The sequence below is a fragment of the Chenopodium album genome, chromosome 24, assembly GCF_948465745.1.
Source record: "Chenopodium album chromosome 24, dcCheAlbu1.1, whole genome shotgun sequence".
In the NCBI taxonomy this organism is placed as follows: domain Eukaryota; kingdom Viridiplantae; phylum Streptophyta; class Magnoliopsida; order Caryophyllales; family Amaranthaceae; genus Chenopodium; species Chenopodium album.
The window spans coordinates 31,744,443-31,768,806 of NC_137857.1; the positions used below are offsets into that span (position 1 = coordinate 31,744,443).

The 24,364-nt window shown below is 35.1% G+C and overlaps 2 protein-coding genes across 5 annotated transcripts; one reads left to right on the forward strand and one right to left on the reverse strand.

Moving 5' to 3' along the window:
- The first annotated feature begins 869 nt into the window (after window positions 1-869).
- LOC145612587 (protein trichome birefringence-like 38) lies at window positions 870-8,379 on the forward strand. The gene is made up of 5 exons (XM_081667929.1): window positions 870-1,291; window positions 1,385-1,556; window positions 5,799-5,974; window positions 6,619-6,777; window positions 7,787-8,379. The coding sequence occupies exons 1-5, from the start codon at window positions 942-944 to the stop codon at window positions 8,076-8,078; spliced, it is 1,149 nt and encodes a 382-aa protein (XP_081524055.1). The 5' UTR covers window positions 870-941; the 3' UTR covers window positions 8,079-8,379.
- LOC145612588 (uncharacterized) lies at window positions 5,881-15,141 on the reverse strand. Of its 4 annotated transcripts, none has more exons than XM_081667932.1 (5): window positions 14,850-15,141; window positions 14,667-14,743; window positions 11,177-11,288; window positions 10,049-10,219; window positions 5,881-6,020 (listed from the first exon to the last, which is right to left on the reverse strand). In XM_081667932.1, the coding sequence occupies exons 1-4, from the start codon at window positions 15,101-15,103 to the stop codon at window positions 10,087-10,089; spliced, it is 576 nt and encodes a 191-aa protein (XP_081524058.1). In that variant the 5' UTR covers window positions 15,104-15,141; the 3' UTR covers window positions 5,881-6,020; window positions 10,049-10,086. The 4 variants fall into 4 exon arrangements, with proteins under 4 accessions (XP_081524058.1, XP_081524057.1, XP_081524056.1 ...); XM_081667931.1 differs by lacking the exon at window positions 5,881-6,020 and adding an exon at window positions 7,464-7,639; XM_081667930.1 differs by lacking the exon at window positions 5,881-6,020 and adding an exon at window positions 9,550-9,757.
- Between the last annotated feature and the right edge of the window lie 9,223 nt (window positions 15,142-24,364).

Consider the following 24,364-nt stretch of genomic DNA (forward strand, 5'->3'; position numbering starts at 1 on the left):
ATATACTCCATCCCATCATTTTCCAAAATCATAGAATTATTGTATACTTTGTTTGTATAAGAAAGTTTGAAAGGAGTGAATAAAAGAAAAACATGGTTAAAAAAAAGAACGTGGGAAAAATAAGGTGAGTAAGTGTAAGAAAAAAGTTCAATAAAAATTGATTGAAAATGTGTAAATGGTAATTGGTGCATTAGTATCATACACATTTCTTAAAAAAAAAATAATAATAAAAAATAAAAATAAAAAATAAAAAATAACATACACAAAAATTATCACCTCATCTGAAATTTTAACTAATAGCTTTTTCTTTACTTAAATATTACTCCGTATAACAATTATATTTTTTTTAAGGAAATTCCACAAATATATAAAACAGAACTGTCTAAGTGTAAATATATAACATTAGTTTTTTTTCTTTTTACCTAATTCTTAATTTTTGAATCTTACCTCGTTACTAATCTTTATTCACGTATATTCTCTATCAGTTATAACACCGTAATAAAGTGATTCATTATACAATGTACCCCATAAAAAGACACTAGTGAACAAGAGCTAAACAGCTACAAATCCAGGTCTTTAACGGCCCGTGGATTTAAATCCCACGCCATCTTTCCCACACTATAAACCCCACACAACCTCATACCCCTCCAAAAATTTCACCAACACTTTCCCAACTCACAAGTCACACCCTCCAAAAAATAAAAAAAAAATAAAAAAATTAAATATCATCATTGTCTCTCTTAACAAACATAACCCCATGTGAATCAATGAAATATAAAAAATTAAAGTAAAAGAAAAAAATTAAAAGAAAAAAAATTCCATAAAAAAATAATTAAAAACAAAAACCCAAACTTCCAACCTCTATAAAAAGCTCAAAACCCAAAAACCAACATCTTTTTATACCATTACTATTATACTACTACTACCCACTTCACTCTCCAATGAAGAAGAATAAAATGAAGATTAATAAAATTCTTCATTTATTCTTCTTCTTAATTATTTCTCTGTTTTCCTCTGTTTTTCAACAAAGTTTTGCACTTTATAATCATAAACCACAAAAACCTCACCATTCTAACAAAAAAGGTTCCCATTTAAGAGGAAGACAGCAAATGGGTAGTTGTAATTTGTTCCAAGGAAAATGGGTTTTCAACATTAATGGTGGTTCTTCACCTCTTTATAATTTCTCTACTTGCCCTTTTATTAACCCTGAATTTGACTGTCTTAAGTATGGTCGACCCGATAAGGTTTACCTCCAGTATGCTTGGAGCCCCGACGATTGCTCGCTCCCGAGGTACGTACTGTTTTATTACTCGCTCGGGTTTTTTTTATTTAGTTGTCACGTTACTGGTTCAAATTACATTATCGACCTGTGTGATATTGGCAGATTTGACGGGGTGGAATTTTTGACGAGATTTAGAGGGAAGACTATAATGTTTGTGGGTGACTCACTGAGTCTGAATCAATGGAACTCGTTAACTTGTATGGTTCATGCGTCGGCGCCTCAAGTTAAGTATACAATGGGGAGGAAGGGCGCTATTTACTCTGTCAATTTTGAGGTCAGTTAACTTTTTATTATTTAATTGTTCAATTTTTTTGCTTTTCAACTTTTTTGTCATAAAATTATTACTTGATGTTTTACTGATAGTGATTTACTACTATCAGTTACTTTTAGAATGTGGTATGAAATGTATCAGTTTATCGGAAAACGATAGGTAAACAATTCGTTACGTATTGAGTTTACGGGTAGTGAACAATTACGAGTAGAGAGCCATAAACGGCAATGATTTAAAGAAATGAATATCGAGTAATGATTACGCTTTACGCATAGCATTCTCTCCATACTTAAGTGATAGAGAGCGTAAGTTCAAATAATACCCATGTTATAGGGGTTTACCATAATCCTACAAATATAGTTGTAACTTGGACCACAAATTATGCTACAATGTTTTTACTAGTAGGAAAATAAAAAAAATACAAGTAATTATTAAAGTTATAGGGGGTATATTGGTAAATTAGATATGTTATTTTTCAATGGTTCAATCATAAGGTTGCAAGTTGTCGTTTTTCGAATTTCTCCCTTGATTTTCTGTCAGGTACACATCTTAGGTCCAAAAGCTTAATTACCATTGTCTTTAGCATATTAATCTTGTTTTTTTTCTTTATTCTTCTTTTTTTATTTTTTTTTATTAGAGTCAAAACTTTACGTCTCTACCCCTACTAGCTAAATGTTTTTAGAAAAATTAATTAAAATTTATAAAAGACAATGATATAGACAAGATTTAATATCAGTTCATAGATATAATTCCGTAAAATTACCCTATAATGTTATCTAATAAGTTAGTTGCTCAATATGTATACAAACATATAATTCCATTTTGGCTGCTACAATATCAGATATTTAGTCATAGAAGAATAACTTTATTCTGTACTTCCTTAATTTCTGCAATTTGTAATTGATTCACTTTAAATTCCACTAAGAATAAGATAATAGTTCATGGATAATAAATCGGCATGATTTTGAAGTGAGAAATACTCGTGCATCCAATATTATTATAGAAGTTGCCCATATCAAGCAATATTATGTTTATGTAGCTTCTACACCATGCAATGGTATGGTAGACCCAACCAACATAGATCATTATTGGATGCATAGTATTTTTGTGTTGCAAATTTGCCATAGAATAGTATAAGGTTCAATTATGGGAGGTTTGTTTTAGTCCTTGGACTCCTAACCATGCGATAATGAAAGGTTACCCCATCTCAGAGCGTGGATTAACATTTTTTTTTCTTAGAATATCCTCCATATATACAATTTTGGACACGTTGAAAGTCCCTTGATACATAGAATTGAGTTAATACTCTTAATAGCTTATTTAGTACGGGATTTTAAATAATAGAATGGTATGATTCTAAGTATAGATTAGACGTAAACTTGTAAAAATATCTTGTTAAATGTTAATATCCATGGACTACAATTATAGGTGATTTTTGTGGAAAAAAATGAAAACAATAGTAGAAACACATGCGCTATAAAGTAAACTTTCTAATATCATGAACCTTTGTTCAAAAGAATTACAAATACAGTCATTTATGCTAATTATTGTCATTTACTATCTATCTTATCTAACATTCGATTTCGCTACAAGTTATTTCTATTATTGTCATATATTTTATAACATACTGTAAAAGCTTAACTTTCCTCTAAAAGAAGATTGAAAATCCACTCTAAATAAAATAAATATGAATATGAGGCCATAAGCTCTCTATACAGCTAAGTTTACACTATGCTATTGGATAACAAGGCCATTAATATATAGACAAAAGCAACATGCATGATAATATACTGTAATAAGTAACAAATTAATTAGCAAATAAAGATGCAACTATATATTATACGTATTATTATAAAAAAAAAAAAAAAAAAAAAAAAAAAAAAAGTGTGACATAAAAGTTTCTAGTAGTTAGACACAAGTATGAACTGCCGACAAATAGACAAAGGGCAACCATACTAACATGTAGGACAGCTAAAATGGAAATTAAGTTAGGTCCATCCACTATTCATATGTGCTACTGTCCACTGTTTCATAACAGATTATAAACAGCCAAAGGCTTCTATCTTTCTGTCTAAAGCTGCAACCCCCATCTTATGTTATACACCATGATATTTCATAAGTATCAAGGTTGCATCCTTTTTTGTTCTTTAACTTGTGTTTTGTGATGCTCACTCTTGTTATATCTATCTTAAACGATGTCATATCATTACCAGAAAGTTATCATAATTGTTAGAAGTAGTGCTTGCACGAAAACTAATATTGACATTACTCCATATGAGAAGAGTATAGAACAATGTATTAATAAACAATTGTGTTATAATTCAATTTTAGCGTGTTAAAAACATCTCCCTTACAAGGTGAGGAAGTCCAGAGTTTGATCTTTCTAGTAATAGACTAACAGGGTAGGGGTTACGGATAACTCAATGATCGTTGTTGGGGTTTTGATTCGGACCTTAAGAGTGTGTAAGTGATAAGTCTTTTAGTTCAATGGGACGGACGAGGTCTATTGTATTACAAAAACGAAAAGAAGATATTATTTGCACCAATTGAGAGTGATATGGAGGCCTTTTTGGATTTATTACATAAAAGTATGGAACGATGACACATAAAATTCGTTCATCATTGTCATAAATTTGGAGTTTCTCGTATTTTTTAGTGGTCTAGACATGAAAAGGCAAGCTAAGAGATGCATTTTTAAGGGAAAAGAAAGGAAAGTGATTGTTAGAATTATTAGAAAGTTGAGTAGTATACTATTATTAGAAAGTAGTATACTAGTATAATACCACTACTAGTAAGATGTGCTCAAGTGGTCCATTATAAGGGCTCAAAAATTACCCGTTCTATGTTAAGTGACTTGTAGCAAAATAGTGGACTAGTGGTTGTACACAAACACAACACTAATGCCGACATGATAATATTACTCTTTTCCTATATCCCACAAAAATCTTCAAAGATGAAAAATTGGATCGGTTTATAATCTACGATTAAGGAACGAATTAGTATTTGTTATGTTTAGACGAGAGTATGTACGTGCTACAAGCCTAGAACGAAAACTAGGAACAATTTGAAGGCAATTTACAGCTTTTTAAAATACCCTTATGAATAAAGAATGATGATAACGAATAGCGTCATAATGATGCAACTATTTAAAGGAATTTGTTAAGATTGTGGTACATTTTTTCTTTAGGTATAATTGGTTAGGAGAACCTTCGCTATGCAATCATTGAGCAAGTAACCAAAATTTATTTGGATGGAAACTCTTAATATAATTTTCTTGATGTGTCTTATAGTTAATTTGTTATGGCTCTTCAAGTCAAGAAAATCCGATCCAATACATAATGCCTCAAGCAATTAAGAAGAAGATGCTCTTGTTCATTAAACATGTGGAGATTAATGCATAGTTAAGTACCAATTTTTACTGTTAGATCTTGAGATTGATGATAAACTGATCCAAAATTAATAGATGCCTTCATTCACATGACCATATGCTGATCTATTTACCACAACTAGGGATTTCATAGCTTTCTAATTGTTAAGTATTAACTGCCTACCTAAAATAAACTTGTTTTAGGTCAAGCTATAGTCGATTGAATTGGGATCTCTACAACTTCGGAAAATAAATGAAAAACCTAAAATAAACTTGTTTTAGGTCAAGCTATAGTCGATTGAATTGGACCTCTACAACTTAGGAAAATAAATGAAAAAAACTTCCTACCCAAAGTGTACAAATGCAATTCTTAGGGCCTGTTCTCTTTAGATAATTTCCATTTCAATTCAGTTCTTAATTTCCTTCACTCATAAAATATTCAGTTCAGTTCAGCTCCAATAAGTTCAGTTCAGTTCAGCTCAGTTTAGTCAATCAAAACAGACCCTTAGACTCTATAAAAAAAAGCTTATAAGATGCTCAAAAAAATATTGTGTTAGTTTCACAAGTAAATGTTTGATAGATACCTTGAGATATCGTAGTCAATTGTAGAAAATTAGAAATAGAAGACAAAGCACGTATTATATAAGATGATCTCACTTTTACTCGTCAAGATCAACGTGACCTTTCATTTCATAATCAATGTTACGTACTCTTCTATTGTTAATTTGTTAGTAGCTTTTATTGTCTTATAATATACATAGCGTGTGATAGTATCGCCAAAAACTTGGTCAATTCATTAATTATCCATGTGAATGTTACATTCAATTACCTACATCTACAATGAAATGCTTAATGTCAATATGTGATGGATGATGCAGGAATATGGAGTGAGTGTGCAACTGTACCATACAACTTACATAGTAGACATAATTAAAGAGCCAATTGGACGAGTTCTCAAGTTAGACTCAATCGAAGGAGGCAGTGTATGGAAAAACATGGATGTACTCATCTTCAATACATGGCATTGGTGGCTTCACACCGGAGCATCACAAGGGTAACTTCCTACTCTTCTTATCCTATGCCCCCTCACCCTCGGCACCCTGCATAACATATACTCATGCGTTATTTTATTCGCGCTTTATTCATACAATGGTCACATATATTGTTACAACGTTTAGAAAGAGATGGGAACATGAACTGATCACGTCAACATTTCAAAAGAATTAAATCAATAATTGGACACATTATAACATCTAATTCGAAATTAAGGGTGTGTATATAGTAATGAATTATGTTCTTACTGTCAAAGAAGTGTTTCCACATTTTATATCAAAATAATCATTATCAAATCATGTATAGACTAAGTAAATATTTAAAGAAGTCACTATTTTCCATTGTTTGGCATGTGATCTAGGGATAACATCACTAGTTCGAAAACGATAATTTTAATTCGACGTTGATAGATCAAAGATCATATTTTCAAGATTGTAAAGTAGCAAAACAAATTGTCCAAGGAAATGATAGTGGACCAGTACAAATCGACTAATATTTAAGGTTGTTTGATTCGGACCCACCTCAAAATTAAAGACAGTTATTAAAGAGTTTATCCAAATTTAATCCATTAGAAGCTTATTTAATTCTTGCCCAATTATATGTTAATTAATGTTAATAAATTGTTGATTGTGATATACATTGCAGATGGGATTATATACAAGATGGGCCCAAAGTTGTTAAGGATATGGACCGGCTAACCGCCTTCAATAAAGGGTTAACCACATGGGCTAGATGGGTTGATAACAATGTTGATCCATCCAAAACCAAAGTCTTTTTCCAGGGCATTTCTCCTACCCATTATGAGTAAGATTTCATTTTGTCTAGTTGTTTTATGCCTTTTTCTCTCTTTTACAAGTTGTGCTGCTCTATGACAGCTTGCCTAATTGCCCCCTATCATGGCTTGATAATCATTTATCAACCATGAACTATACTAATAAGCTCCTAATCGACAGGACAGTTCAGGTGAGGTGCAGCGTGAAGCTGCCCTGAACCGATTTTGAAACAGGGCTTTTTTTAGTTGTGAGCCATGGCCAAAATTGGCTTGTGTGCCTGCACTGGTTTGATTTTCAGCTCACCAGCTCATGGACAGGTCTACATGTACCTGGACTTGGTTGTCTATGTACCCTACAGAACTAAGAACACAGCAGCAGAAAATCATCTATCATTCATTTTCTGTCTGCTGCTTCTCTGTCTCCCTTATACCTTATTTTAGTCCTATCTCTCCTTTTGTTTATGGAGCAGAGAAGTGACATGGTAGTTGGGAACTCAATCAGGACACTCAGACATTGCAGTCAAAAGATAAAGGAACCCACTTAGAAAGCAATTACGAGTACATTATATTGGGACAGCAACCATACATGCTAAAAGGGAATAACTTATAACTGATAAGGGAATGTATATATTTTTAGTACAAAGATAGCAACATCCCTAAGTGTTTGTTTCATAGCTGCTGCGTTTATTACATCCAACACTAAAGTCTTAGAATCCCAGAGGAGGGAGGAAGGGGCAATAAGTTAAGCTATAGTGCTATACTGTATATCGTAATTTCCAAAACACATGTTTACTGCAGAAAACCTTGGTAAAACTCCTTAATCATATCTTTAAGCAAACTTCTACCCCCTGCCCCTCTTGTGTTCTAATGACTGTCTTTACAGACAGCCAACCACTGCATTAAACACAATCAGTCAATCAACCAATCATTATGCTGAATCCTGTTGTTGATCAGATATATGCTAGAAAACAGGATATTTATGATATTACTGATAAGAGTGCTAGAACAATTCAATAATGCAAATTTTCTTTTGTATGACAGTCCCAGAGAGTGGCATGGGGCCTCAAAGAGCTGCAGTGGGGAGGCAGAACCACTATCAGGTTCAATATACCCTGGAGGCTCACCTCCAGCAGCAGACATAGTGAGGAAAGTAATCAGCACAATGAAGAAACCAGCTTTCCTGCTTGACATAACAACGTTATCACAGTTGAGGAAAGATGCTCATCCAGAGGCCTACAGCGGCGATCACAGTGGCATAGACTGCAGCCACTGGTGCCTCCCTGGATTGCCAGACACTTGGAATGAGCTTTTATATGCCGCTCTACTCATGTGAATTTCCACCCCAGACTCTGAACAAAGTCTTTTTGTTCTTTCTTTAGGTTGCAATTTATGTTGATTTATCAAATCATTAAGATGGTAGAAAGGTAAAGGGAAAATATAGAAAGAAAAAAGATATTATTGATGCTTCATGTTGTCATCATAGGAAATAAGGAGTTCATAGGTGTATCTTGGTAAAAATTGTTTTTTTAGCTTGATATGTTGCTCTCGAAGGATGAGTGACAATATTATGTCCATATTGATGTACGCTGTATGTTCCAAAGGTCCAATACAGAAAATATCGCATTTGAATCCTACTCTTTTGTCAGAAATAATCCTTGTCCAAATCAAATTATCTTCGAAAACAAAAATCTCCATCTCACTTTCCAGGATGCATCCCCCAGCTATATCTCTCATGGCACCACCATATACTTCTAATATTACTAAATAACATCTATCACAAAATTATCTAACAGAAAGACTCGCAATTGAGTTTAATGTGCATTGAACATTTGAACCAAAAGCAGCAGCATCATCAATTTTGTCACAACTCAAAAGTTTCACAACCAGCATCACTTTGACATATTTAACTTTACTACATTTAAGGCATCATAAACATACAGATTGCAACTTGAACTGCAACAGTTCAACCCCTAAATAATGTCAGGGAAAAGAGAACAGGAATTAGTAAGTAATTAGGATTTGCAAAACCAACACTCTTCCAACTATCTTCAAATGGTTTCCTTTCTATTGCAGATCCCCTCAAGTGACCAGAAATACGTCCAGAAATGACAAAGGAGTTATCAGAAGCATTTTTCCAGCCTACGGGCCTATTTTTTACACATTCATCGGCTTCATACTTCTCTAGAAGGGTGTTGAGGCTCTCCTCAAAATCTTCAATACTTACAAGCTTCTACGTACATGAATACAAATAAAGCAGCAACATTTTCTCTTTTTTGAGAGAGGGGAGAGGGGGGAGGAGATTATAATTCTCGGGTTAAAATCTACATCCTCCATCCTATATAGTCATTCAAGCTTTCTTTTCTCCACACGATCCAAACAAATTGTCATATTTTCACTACTATACACTAAAAGAAACTTCCACAAACTGATTGTTGATTGGTAAAATCATGTAAAGTGGCTGAAGACAATGTATGTAAATATTTTTATTTTTCTTCGCATTCCCTAGTAAAGAGTGGAGGGGGTGAAAAATAAAAGTACAATGTTCCTTTTTTTTCTTTTCTTCTCCTGCTGTCATCAGAAATGGCACAAATAACTATTGCTGTACAAAACTTAATGTTTATTGATTGAGTACTTGATGCTATGGTACTGCCTGTACTGTGTTTGTGTATTGCATAAGTAAATTATGGAGTTTTATTTATTTGTTTGAGAGGGGAGGGGTGGTGGTTTCTTGCCCAATTTACTAATTCTATAAAACTTCAATTCAGAACCAACAAGATGCAGCCCATGCAGGAAAGGGATCAATAGGTATCAGAATGGCAACGCCTTTTTCCAATTGCATCAATGAGATGAACATACATGTTATATATGGAGTAATGTGAAAAAGTCAGAGTAACTAAAAAAATAACAGACACCCACAGAGAGTGATGTTCATGTTCACATGCAAAACAGACACACACGTACAGCAAGTCCATCTTCATTCTTCCGAATTGATTTGGCATAGTTATCAAAACCCTGAGAAGATTACAATTTATTGACTTATTCACCCTTGTGAACACATGGTTTACGATTTTCCATGTATTTAAGGAAAAGACAAAAATGACTGTAAATAATCACAAGCCTAACATGCATACCACCAGATATGTGAAACAGAAATATAGCCAATCAATAGGAAATAGCATAAAGTTTGGTGATATGTGACACTACCAGCTTCATTTGCCAACCTTCATAGTCATAAATGCACAACTAAGCATATATTTTAGTACTACAAAATGTTTTATATCAAAATGTCAGATGACAACTAACCTCAGAGTATCAGAAAGCCAGACAAGAATATATAGTTCTTAGTAACCAACGTAAACAGCCGCATTAACAATGTAACAGTCATCATTTTTATCTCCCATTTCTTCCACATGAACACCACTTGAGCATATGAGTCCACCATCGACAACTTCAACATCCAGGATTTTTCCACTGCTTTTGCAGAAAACAATGAAACCAAAAAAATTAATTCTTATGTAATAGCACAATGTAATATCAGTAACATTTTTAACAAGTTTAAACTTGCCAAGCCAAATTTCGGCAAGTTACATAAAAAGTTAAGAAATACTGCAAAACCAACACAATATAAACAGTCTGTTTGAAACAGATCCAAATTACAATTTTATAATAATAACAAGCAAGCCAAACTTTAGCATTAATGTTGTGAAAACGGAATTTGCTATTTGCATTATCTCCAACAGTAAATTTCTCAGTCCCTTAGTATTTACAAGTATCTGAAATTACCATAAATAAGAAGGCATCCAAATTAGCTGCTTTCATGACTATAAAACTTAGTCACATGCACAATAAACCAAAAATTAAAACTCATAATGTAGCATCTTGTTTGTTGCAAGGTGTTGGCTATGCATAGAGAACAAAATTGAAAGAAATTAAGCCAAACCTAACAACTATTCCCTCCAAATATTTTTTTTTTTTAATAATGATTCCATACTGACTTTTTGCACTATTCACTTGTCGTACTTGGACCATGTTTTTTTACTACTCTGAAGTATATATAAACAAATGTTAATATGTAATGTCTCAATGCATACTATCAAATTTTATAAATTTTAATTTTAGATAATTAGATATATTAATGGTCTAAGTTGTGCATTGGCAAACAATTAAAGTCAATATGAAACAATTATACAAATAAAACAAGGGGACTACATATTTGACGAGTAAGAATGCATCTCATACTTCATATATTGTAAGAATATGTCAATTAACTGCAGTCCCAATTTCCTAATGCCTTTGGAATGAGCAAACAAGAGCATTCCCTTTAGAATAGTATTACCAGAATGCAGATAGAATTAGAAATATCACTACACAAAACTTTTATCTACAACTGCGCTAAAAAGCAAGATATGAAGTTAGAATATTAATACTTACTATGGAAACACAGATTTGACCTTCTCAATGTCCAGAGATTGCTGAAGAGATTGGGGTACTCCAAGCTTAATTTGCAGTTTCATTTGCTCAAATGAAACACCTGGTATAGAGCCTGCCATCAAATTATAAATCACCCATCAAACATACAAAAACCAAGGGACTCTGACACCTATAATTTCACAACAGTGTGTGGCAGTCATGATATTACAACACATTTGAAATTCAAGGTGGTGACTCAGTTGTCGGTTTTCATAACCAGGAAGAAGAGGTGGGTCATTAGCATGGCATTCAAACGGTTCGGCCTATAAGCAAAACTTGTAGCTTGTGTAGATTTCCTATTTTTAGATTTATCTTTCCAACAGAGAAGCATCTCATTGAATACAAACGGACAGATCAAGAGGATAATAAGCATCTTACATAAATGTACATGTCCAGATTCAAGTATCCTTCTGTGCAAGGCCTAGAATAAATAAACAATTATCATTAGAATTACATTACTCAAAGCCACCCTCCTTTTACACTGATAACATCCAAATAACTGCCAGACCAAATATCAATTGTTTCCTTCATTCTCTTCACATTTATTTTCATTATATTCAAACCCTTGATTGGTAATTTGGTAGAAAAATCTGATTTGCAAGCCTGGTTATCTAAAAGAGATAGATAGGATATTTATATGAATCCTAAAAATTGGCAATGAGATAACTCGTTCTGAAAACTTTTGACCTTTCATAAGAGTGATTTTGGTGTGCTTAATCTGCTTATTCTACGAAGGGTACACAAAGCACCAACACATGAGGCTAACATCTTTGAGCTCCAATCTAATGCCCAAGCCCCAAAGGCTAACCAATCCCCTTAAAAGCACACAGGGTTAGCTTCTAAAGTCAGGAAACAATGTGAATCAAGAGAAAAGAAGTGTTGATATGATCAAATTTTATTTATTGAAGCAAATGTACATCATATATAAAGAGGATATCAGGAGTACACCCTATATACTTTCCAAGAGCTAGTGGAATTACCTTAATATGTGGTTTAAATAACGTTATACTGTAACATCTTAACAAACATGGAGTTAGTAAACAAAATAGAAATACATGAGTTTATCTTTAACATTCTCCTGCAAAACAGCCGACCATAGGGGTGAGTCATTGAGTCCAATCTAGAACACAAGTTGTCAAAAACAAGCGAGAGGATTAAGCTGCTCGTGAATTGACAAGACAACATGCTTCATGTTTGAGTGAAAAAACAAGAGACTGTCACACTGCTAGGTTGTGGAGAAAGCTTAACACGGACTTAACTGAGATACATGGCTCTATATATGTTTGTATCAATTTATGAGGTAGCAAGTGCTTGTTGTTTCTTAAAGCTACAAGACATGGGATACCAACATGCCTTTTCTAACTCCACTCATCTATCTTGGGTAGGATACACCATCCACTATTTTTTTACTTGGGATTTCGCCCAAGAGTTTTAGGAGCTGCAAGACATAGGATTTCCACCGCATTTCATGCAAAATGTTGTGAATTGAGACAATTTATTGAGTGGGTTGTAAAGCTCTGAATTATATAAGCAATCCTCCACCTTTGTTCCTCGACGAAAGATATATACATAGCTAAACCACCCAGATTCATTGAATCCTCTCAGAGTCATCCCTCTCATGTGCGTTCCCCGAAAACTCATTATACGGCCTCAAATAAGCTACTCGAGCTTGGTATCAACAGCTTTGGACTTTTCTCAAAGCCCACCAAACCCACATCTCCATGTCCGATGTTCCTCCATTCTCTGACAAGGTATGTCTTCTATTTATGTTCTTGTTTACATAGATGACACAATTATCATTGGACCATACCCCGTTGTTGCCAATGACTTCTTCACCACTTCACCACTTTTTCAAACAACTTCTAATAAGTTGTTATGCACCCTAAGGCATCTTCCTAACCCAACAGAAGTACATTATTGACCTCTGATGCTCCAAAGAGTTGGAAGCTAAATGAGACCTCTACTCTTATAGTCACTCATTTATCTCTCATATTTCAAGATATTCTCATACCCTTTATCTCTCATTTTTCAAGATATTCTCATACCAACCCCAGCAAGTATCTTCCTATCGTTGACAGCCTGCAATACCCTTCTCTCACTCAGAACTTACCATGCACATATAGTCCAAAACTACAAATAAGCCAACCAAAGGTCACTATTAGTATCATTTAGTCGGGTACTCGAAACCATCACCTTCTCCTCCATAAAAAAACTCTCCAATGTGGGGCTTCATGTCTTTTTATATAGCCAGAGGCAGTAACAAGTTAACGACTATGTCTACACTGGACATCCATATATCTCATCTATCTTAGGTGCAATTCTATTTCTTTAAGCTTTGAGAAATACCTAATTTTTCTACTAATAGTCTAATACAAGATATAGAGACGTCTCTAGATTTTCTCCTTGAAATTGGTGTCAAACTTTCCCAAAAACATATCATATATTGTGTTACAATGCCAAGTTATCTTCATATCATGCATGAAGCATCGTGTCCTGCGTTACAATTCCGCTTGGTCACAAATGTTTTGGCAAAGAACAACTTGTCGATGCTTTTTGCAAGTCCCTTCATAGAGCTCAACTTGAGCTACTAGTGCTCTAACCACCTCATGACTGTTCGTCTTCCAGGAGTATGTTAAAGATAAAAAAAAGTTTTCTCGATTTATTCAAAACGTCAATATTTGCAAGAAGATCACTAATTACTTGGCCAGTGTAGCATTACATTAAAAACAGGCCATTTGATAATTCCAAGCTAGGGTGTATATCTTGTGATTTGGAATCCTCTTTGCATATGCTGCACGATTGCATCAGTGAATTCAAATACTTCCTCAGTCACTAAACAAAGTCATTAGTTCTCCTTAAACTCTTGTCCCATTTAAAAGCCTCATTCTTACTTGGGCAGGATACACCATTCACTACTGTTTTATTCACTTTTAATCATGTATCTTTCCTAATGGAGTAATGGTTCTATATCTTCTCTCTTCCCCTAGAAAAAATAAATAAATAAATTATATCACACTCCCTTTTAGTTCAACTTTAATCAACAATACCGCTCTACACTTTTACAAGTCCTCTTCTAAAACCTTGAGGCCTAAAAATATGAGGTCTCTAATACGATATGGAGGGAGTAGTGCTGTTGCTTCAGTGAAAACGAGTTGATGCTTCAAAGTTCAAACAATTGTAAATTCAACAATCTCACATCAATAAATAGAGAATAGCAATCATCACATATTCACATTAGCACAAAGCCACAAAGGTGTCTAAACACATCATAAACACTTCATATCACTATTCATAACATGCTACATTGCTACCAAACGCGGCAAGGACAATATTTAAGGTACGGAGGGGTAATAGCTACTTTAATTTAGACTAACCATTAAAAAGTTCGCAATTTAACTATTCATACGTGTGAGATTGATCAATCTAAATACTTGACAAAGACGGAGAATACCTCTACGAAAAGCAGGGATAGAATTGGAAGAAATAGCATCCCGGCAAGCACGCATTGCAGCAGAAGTAATATCCTGCCTGAATTCACCATTACCCAACAATTTTTCATATTAAAATTAATATTAAAAATTCATAAATTAATTATATTTATAAAAGAAGAGAAATTAGCAATAAATTTGCTCACCCATGTTGATCATAACCAACACCCATCTCAACAAAAAGCAAATTATTCATCTTTTCAACAATTATTCTGCTTTGATCAGCAGCCTCTGTTGACATCACTGCTATAATTCTACTGGGGCGTGAAAATCGAGGAGTTTTGTTATTGCAAATTTGAAGAGTTTGATGAGTTTTGAAGTTGAATTTGTTTGAAGGGTTTTGTGATGAGAGAGAAACAGATAATTTAAAAGGATTTAGGAGTGAGGAAGTAGTTGTCATCACTTTGTCACAAAAAAGATTAAACTTTGACTTCAGGAATCAGGAGATCTGGCCCTTCTGGGTTATTATCACTTTATCAGTAGTTTGGCTTCTGTTTTTTCATTTTATTTAATTTTTTTATTATTAATATTTTTTATTTAATTATTATTTTATTATTATTATTATTATTATTACTATTACTATTACTATTACTATTACTATTTATTAGTGGGAAGCCGAGATACAATCTGGGCCCCTACTCCTCTAGCTATAGAAAAGCCGATCCTAATAAAGATATGAGTTGCAGCACGCGCCCCAATATCTTGAGTCTTCGAGAACTTTTGGATTCGCTTAAGCAATGCAACAGCCTCCTTTTCTAACTCCCCAAGAGAAGAGAAAGAGAAAGGAAGGAAGCTGTTAGTTGAGACGATTAATACAAGAGGGGGGGTGAATTGTATGGAGTTCCTAATGACTACTTTTCGCGGATTAATAAACAATGCATATAGGAACTTGTAAAGACACACAGATTTTACGAGGAAACCTTCCAGGGCCCAACTGGAAAGTAAAACCTCGACCCTACCTTAAGGATTTCAAAGACACAAACTTCACTATAATAGGGCAAACACCAAGTTACAACCTATTAGACACGGACCTTTATTTCACAAGTTCCTCACTGGACTTGCTACTTGATAGGACCCTATACTACCCAATCTAAGTACCACACTTAGATTCACTCGTACCACCAAAGTACTACAAGTACTGCCAAAGTACAAATTACTTGTACCACTTAAGTACAAAACTCACAGCTTCACCAAGAAGCTTACACAAAACTGTATGTAAAGCAAACTATAAACTCACCCAAATAACCCAACCAATACAAATGTATGATACCTAGTATGATAGGTAAGCAATGCACGAAATCCGAAACTAATATGACAAGTTAGAAGCTCGGTAAACTTACTCAATTATAACATTGTGATTTCTCCACGCACAAACTCACAAAAACCTAAAACCATTTTGCTCTCTACTATTTATACAAGTATTACTCGTATAGAAAGTAGGTTTTCTAAAAGATAAATAAGTTAACTTAACTTATCTTTAAACACGGTTTTATGTAAATCAAGTGGAATAAAATCTTTTCCAGAAAATAAGATTAAAAAGATATTTGTTAAAAAGATTTTAGATAAACCGATTTAAAGGAAATAAACTTTTTAGAAAATCTTTTCCTAAAATCTATCTTTTATAATTTTCCAAATTATTTTATTTACCAAGCAAACTTGTCACGCTTCTAATAAATTTTGTGCATTAACCTACTTAACATATTAACAATAATCTAGAAGATAAAAACCTTAACTAAATATAATTGCTGCGCCGCACTTTTGTTCAGGTAGGTTACTTGGGCTCCAAGCTTATTAAGTTCCACCAAAGAACTTAGGCTTGCTGTCTTCAAGTTCCCGTTAGGGAACGTTCTTGTTAAGGAACTCAGTTCTTGTTAGAGAACTTAGTTCTTGTCAGATAACTCTTCTTCTAATTTGTTTAACTCCTTCAATAAAGATCTCTTCATGTCTTCTTAGCTCCAGCTACTTCTTCCATCACCAAAATCAACTTCACCTAAACTAATCAAACACTTGAAAACCTTTATTAGTTGAGTTTGCTTTAGTTTAATAAGTTCCTCATCATCAAACCTTTATGCTTCAACAGAAGCCATATCTGATTGCTCGACAACTGGATTCATACTTGACCCGCTTCCGATTGGCCGCATCAGTCACTACCCATCTAGGAACAAAGTTAGAAAGCCCAGACTGTGTCAAAGGAGGAGACCCTGTCAAGTCAACACAGACATCGCGACCACGATTCCACGAATAAAGTAACACATCTGCAGGTCTAAGAGCCCCGTCGTTACCTCCAGATTACCCAATGTCCACCTCATTTCTAGCTGAAATCCCTAACCGATAGCAAACATCAACACGGGTATACCGAACAACATTATGCCGATGTTTGATGCCCACAATACCAGCACAAGACACCGCGTGATCACCGTAAATATCCCCAGTAAAAACTCTTGAACTATCTCAAAAATAGATAAAGTCATACAACCTTCAAAAAATTAGTGGGAAGCCGAGATACAACCTGCGCCCCCACCCCTTTAGCTATAGCGAACCCGATCCTGCTGAAAATGTTAGTAGTTGCACAAGCACCAATATCCTGAGTCTTAGTGAACGCCTGAACCCGCTTTAGCAACGCAACAACATCCTTCTCAATTCCCCCAACGAAGAAAAGGAGAAAGGAAGAAAACCATATCCAATAGCCCTGCAACGCGCCCCATACTTGTCCCGCTTCCGTTGTGCTGCCGCAGACACAACACGACCAGGAACGAAGTCAGACAACCCCGATTGTGTCAAAGGTGAAGACCCCATCAAGTCAACACATACATCAAGGCCTCTATCCCAGGAAGAAAGCAACACATCTGCTGGTCGAAGAGCCTCGTCGTTCCCAACAGTCAACCCAACGTTAACCTCCTTTCGAGCAGAAATCCCAGACCGAAACAAATATCAACAAGGGTGTCATAAACAACGTTATGCCGATATTTAATACCCACCATCCCAGCACATGACACTACATGATCCCCATAAATATCCACATCAAAAACCTTTGAGCAAGCAGATGGGGCAGTTACAAACGTTTAAAAACCGAGTCAAACGTTGTTGCGGGATTTCGTAACTGAACGATCATAAAACTAGAATGTCAATTACGAATTGGCCTAAAAAGGTAGCCCCACCACACCGCGCACGTGCCACGAATCGAACCGGGCAGACGGCGACGGCGGCGCGCGCGTGGAGATGCCCCCTTCTAGCCCACAACAATAGGGAAAGCACTTCAAACATCAAAGTATAAACACACATATTTAAATCAAGTAAAACCTTCCTTATCCCACCAATGTGGGACAAAGAGTTTTCCTCCAAAAATAAGAAACCTTCCTTTGCATTATTTCCAACAATCCCCCATAAATGCGAAGGAAAAGGATTTAAAAAACAAAACACCTGTTCTGACCATTTCAATAGGTTTGATACTTAAATACTGGTATCTTTCGATTAAACCAATACATAGTGATAATTAGGCAACTCCTTGTTAAGCGAGTGAACGAATCTGGAACTCACTCAACTTTGAAGTTAGATCCTAATAACACATATCATACCATAAACATTGTGAGTTCCGCGATAAAAATCAACCACCAATATTGGCCATTGAACTTGGGATGCTCATGAGTGTTTTAAAAAGACTGCCCAAGTCTTTCATAGAAGGTGGCCAAACCTTCACACCCAAGTAGGTGATTTCATCAAGTCTATCACATAGGCCACCCAGACCCTAGGATATGAAATCATTAAGAGCCTTTACTCAACCTCACATTATCAAAGTGGTGAATTCATCAAGTCCGTCTCATTAGGAACACCCAAAACCTAGGCTATGAATTTATTAAAAGCTAAATGCTTAACCTCACCAAATGTACAAGTCATAGGAATGGGAGGTGTACAATTATGAGTCTTTCCATGGTTTCGTTAGTCCACATGAATCCTTGCGTGAACAAGGTCTGGTATCCACCATGAATTCCTCAACTAACGGGCTTTAGCCCCATTCCCCTCGACGTATCAAGGATAAGTCTTCTATTTAGTCCTTTAGTTAATGGATCTGCTAGATTCCTCTCAGATCTTACATATTCCATAGTGATAACACCACTTACTATCAAATTTCTCACATACTCATGTCTCACATGAATGTGCCTCTTTTTGCCATTGTAATCACTGTTTTTGGCAACACAAATAGCAGCATGTGAATCACAATGTAAAGAAATAGGCGGAGCAGGTCGCCCCCACAATGGAATATCTGCTAATAAGTTTCTTAACCACTCCACCTCTTGCCTGGCCCAAGTCCAAAGCAATGAACTCAGACTCCATAGTTAACCAGGCAATACAAGTTTGTTTTGAAGATTTCCAAGGCACAGCTACTCCACATAAAGTGAAAACATATCCACTAGTGGAACTTACCTCATCATTGTCAGACACCCAGTTTGCATCACAATATCCTTCAAACACAGCAGGTGAACCAACATAATGCAATCCCCAATCCATTGTGCCACGAAGATACCTTAATAGGCGTCTAAGAGCATTCTAATGTTCTCTATTAGGGTTATGGGTATACCGACTAAGTCTGCTAAGTGCATAAGCTATGTCAGGTCGAGTGTAGTTCATAAGAAACATTAAACTCCCAATTAATTTAGCATATTCAGTTTGTGACACACTATTGCCATAATTCTTTTTTAAGTGAATGCTAGCATCATAAGGAGTTTTAACAGGCACAACATCATAACTATTAATTTTCTTTAACACTTTTTCAACATAATGAGATTGAGACAAGGAGAAACCATTACTAGTTTTAGTAACTTTAACACCCAAAATAACATTAGTTTCACCTAAGTCTTTCATCTCAAACTGGGAGGAAAGAAATTCTTTTGTTTCATTAATAACATCAATATGTGTACCAAAAATCAACATATCATCTACATATAAGCAGACAATTACACAATCAGATCCAAACATTTTTTAGTACACACACGTATCAGCACGGTTCACTACAAACCCAAAACTGAGTATGGTTTAATGAAACTTTTCATACCACTGTTTTGGGGCTTGTTTTAACCCATACAAAGATTTCTTTAACTTACACACTTTTTGTTCCTGTTCGGGAACCGCAAACCCTGGAGGTTGAACCATATAAATTTCCTCCTCTAATTCGCCATTTAAAAAAGCAGTTTTTACATCCATTTGATGCACAATAAGATTATAGCTAGAAGCTAATGCAAGTAAAGCACGTATAGTGGCGATCTTTGTCACAGGTGAATAAGTGTAAAACAAATCAACACCAAATTTTTGTGTGAACCCTTTAATCACTAGTCTCGCCTTATATCTTTCAACAGTACCATCAGTTCTAAGTTTTCTTTTAAAGATCCACTTACAACCAATGGCCTTACTACCTTTAGGTAAATTAACTGTTTCCCACGTATGATTAGACATGATGGACTTTATTTCACTATTAATGGCTTCCTTCCAAAAACTAGGATCAATTGAACTCATGGCCTCTTCAAACGTTTTAGGCTCATCATGAAACAAATGATAACATACAACAAGTTCATCTAATTCATCAACATCATTGAGTTCAGTTAAGAAAGCAGTCAAAAAATTGGGACCAAAGCTAGCCTCAGTTCTACGTCTCTGACTTTTCCTAGGTTGTACAACATCATCATTTTGAACAACAGGAGAAAAAACAGGCATAGAAAAGTTTGAAGGAGCAACAATAGTCACATTAAGAGATACATAGTTTTTCTTCAAAGGGAAAACATGTTCAAAGAATTCTGCATCTCTAGATTCACACATAGATTTGTCATTTAAGCACATGAACCTATAAGCTGCATTATTTGCAGCATAACCAACAAATATAGCATCAAACGTTTTAGGTCCAATGTTTTGCCGTTTAAAGGAAGGTAAGGCAACTTTAGCAAGACACCCCCACACTTTCAAATATTTAAGGTTTGGCTCGTGGCCTTTCCACAGTTCATAGGGAGTTTTGTCAAGCTTATTATGAGGTAATTTGTTCAACACATAAGTAGTAGAAAGAATGGCCTCCCCCCACATATTATCAGGCAAACCAGAACTAATCAACATGGCATTCATCATCTCCTTAAGAATTCTATTTTTCCTTTCAGCAATGCCATTTTGTTGGGGAGTATATATGGAGCAGAAAGTTCATGGATAATTCCATTTTTCTCACAAAGTCCTTTTAGGAAGGTGGTTCCATACTCTTCCCCCCTGTTTGACTTAAGTCTTTTAATCTTACGGTCCAATTGGTTCTCAACTTCTGCCTTATAAATTAAAAACATGTTTTCCGCCTCATCTTTGGTTCTTAACAAATACACTTTGGTATATCTGGAATGGTGATCAACAAAGGTAATATAATACCGTTTGTCGCCTCTGCTTACGGTATTCTTAAAGTCAGCTAAGTCCGTATGAACCAATTCAAGCAATTCAGTTTGTCTACTAATTACAGGTTTGAATGGTTTCTAGGAATTTTAGCTTCAACACATATTTCACATTTATGACCATTACAAACTAGACTAGGAATTAAAGACATGTTTTACAAGCGTTTCATGGAACCATAATTTACATGTCCTAATCAAGCATGCCAAAGATCAAAAGTCTCAACAATATAAGCAGAAGTAGAAGCTTTATTAATAGAATCAGCAACAAATACAGTTTCTAAAATAAATAGCCCACCCGACAGATATCCCTTCCCCACAAATTCCCCATTACGAGATAACACTAACTTATCGCCTTCAAAAACAAGTTTCACACCAGCCTTGTTAAGAAGAGCAACAGAAATTAAAATTCTACGAGTGGAAGGGACATACAAAACATTTTGCAAAGATAAAGACCTTTCAGAATTTAATTTAAGGAGAATTTTCCCTTTACCGAGAACTTCAGAACTGCTAGAATTGCCCATGAACACCTGATCAGCTTTGGCAAACTCATGAAACTCGATGAAAAGGTCTTTGTCTAAACAGAAATGCTTGGTGGCTCCAGTGTCAACGACCGATTCTGTTTTGTTGCCGACGAGATTGATTTCTGAAACTACGACAGCAATGACATCATCAGATTCTTCAGCTATATGGGCTTGGATCTTGTTCTGTTCTGATTTCTTCCCATTGTTAGATGCATCTTTGGGGTTGTAGCATTTCCATGCCTTGTGGCCTTGCTTTCCACAGACATAGCAGCCACCATTACTCTTTTCTGATTAGTTGGTTTTCTTGAAATTATTGCTCTTTTTGTTTTGAACTCCAAGCGGTTTCTGATTTTGGTTCTTCTTGGAATTTGCAGCAGCTTTTTTGTTTGTTGAACCTGTCATGTTTTGGAACAGAAGATTCCACAATGTTAGCTTTAACAGAAAGTTCATAAGGGGAAGAGTCCTTATCCTTAAGGCGATTGGCTTCTTCAATCTTCATATGACCGACTAATTCCTCAAGTGACATATCCTTCTTCTTGTGTTTGAGATGGTTGCGGTAGTTGGACCACGAATCAGGTAACTTATCGATCAGAACATTGGCTTGCAACACCTCGCACATCTTTATACCCTCGGCCAGAATGTCAGCAACCAGGTTCTCGTACTCATGAACTTGCTCTAGGAGGGTGTGCCCATCATAGGGGATCCTTCTCCTCTATGCCCATGATCCTTTAAAAGCCTATAAATTTACACTTTTTAGGGTGTTTTAGGATTTGAATTTCTGACAATTTAGGAGACCTTTGAATTAGATTAATCCTATCATTATGCTTTTTTGTAAGAAACTAGTAAGGAGTCGCTAATGAGTTTTAAGAAAACCCATAAACCTCGTTCATGCCTTTCTTCCTAATAGAATTCAAGGGATATTTAGCATGAATCATAAGTTACCCTATGCCCAAATTGGTCTACTTATACTATAAATGAGGCCCAAATTGGTCTACTTATACTATAAATGAGTTCGGGAGCAAGGGTACTAAGATAACATTTCTTTTTTGGGGGGGGGGTGGGGAATCGCTATTCTAGCCCTAGTGCATTCTCTTATAGCTCTTCCTTTTTCACAATTTCATACCAAACAATATATGCAACGTGGTTCCTAAAAACTAAGTTACTCCCTACATGTTTTTTAAGTGTTACACTTACCAAATCCGGCCGTGATTTAATAAGTGTTACACTTCCTATTTTGGCAAAAAGCTACATTAAAATATTATATCTCTCTCTTCTTATGATCCCCACCCAAACCCACTACTACTTTTTTTTATTATATCTTTCCTCTCACATTCATTACTTTTCAATAAACTATTAACCCCACTATCTTTCTTTTACAATTTTCTAATACTCCAACTACCTCACTTACCTCTTATTTTATTTAATTCAATTAAATTGTCTAAACTATGTGCCGGTCAAGCTGTAACACTTAAAAAACACGGAGGGAGTAGTTGATTTTATTTACAAGCGTTTATCACATAAAGATTACATTGAAACGAATGTTGTTATTCTATGTTATTTAAATTCGTGAAATGAACAATATCCGCCTTGACTTAAGTTATAAAAACAACAATTAATTATTTAATTATAATCTTTAATTAACGCAAGAATCTATGTGAAATTAATTAATTATTTAAAGTGATCAAACAACACTAATTAATCAGTTAAAGTTATTTAAACAATAAAAGGAAGGTGATTTATCTAATTTAAGTGCTCGGGAAACTAACCATTCTTCTTTTATGCTAAATCTTCGTCTAATGCGTTTATAGACTTTCTTTCTTATTCGTATCTCCAAGGGCTTCAATGGATGGATTAGGGCTGAAGAGTATTTAGGAAGAAAGAAGAAAAGTAGTATGATAATAAGAGAGATTGAGTGATAAGGATTCAAGAATGCTATGGTTCAGAATTCTAATTTTTCTATTCTGTTTATGGTTGAACGAAGACCCCTATTTATAGGAGTAGGAATCTAGATTTAGGGTTTTAGAGCCGTGACGTTAGGTGGCGCTACACCAGGAAAATGGGTCATTCGGGTCGAGTATGGGTCGGGTCAAGTTCGAGTCAGGTCGGGTCATTTTGGGTTTCGGATTGATTTCGGGTCGACTGATAATCGATTCGAGTCGGGTTTCGGGTCAAAACTTCGGATCGAGTTGGGGTCGGGTCAATTTTCGGGTCCAATTTTTGGGTCAACTTCGAGTCGTGTCATATTCGAGTGATGCATTAGGTTAAATTCAACTCTGTATATACATTTATTTATTTTTTGACGAAAAACTCACTATATTTATTAGGGCTACTTTTTTCATGGAATATAGTAATTGTTTAACTTTAATTGACCTTGTTTTTTTTTTTTTTTTTTTTTTGTACTTAGATTGAGAATCAATTTCATGATCTCTTGAAACTAAGAGGGATGCTCTAACTAATTGAGTTATACCTCACTCTCTTATTGATCTTAGTTTTAATACTCTTATTACATTGTCACTGTTGTAATTATTTCTTTGTATTATTCTTATACTCCCTTGGGTTTAGTTTCAAGTATATTTGGGTCAATAAATTCAAGTTAAATGTCGGGTCAACTTCAGGTCGGGTCAACTTCGGGTCGAGTCATTTCGGGTCTTGGGCAAACTTCAGGTCGGGTCATTTCGGGTTAAGGTTGGGTCAGTTCCACTTCGGGTCGAGTATGGGTTGGGTCGGGTT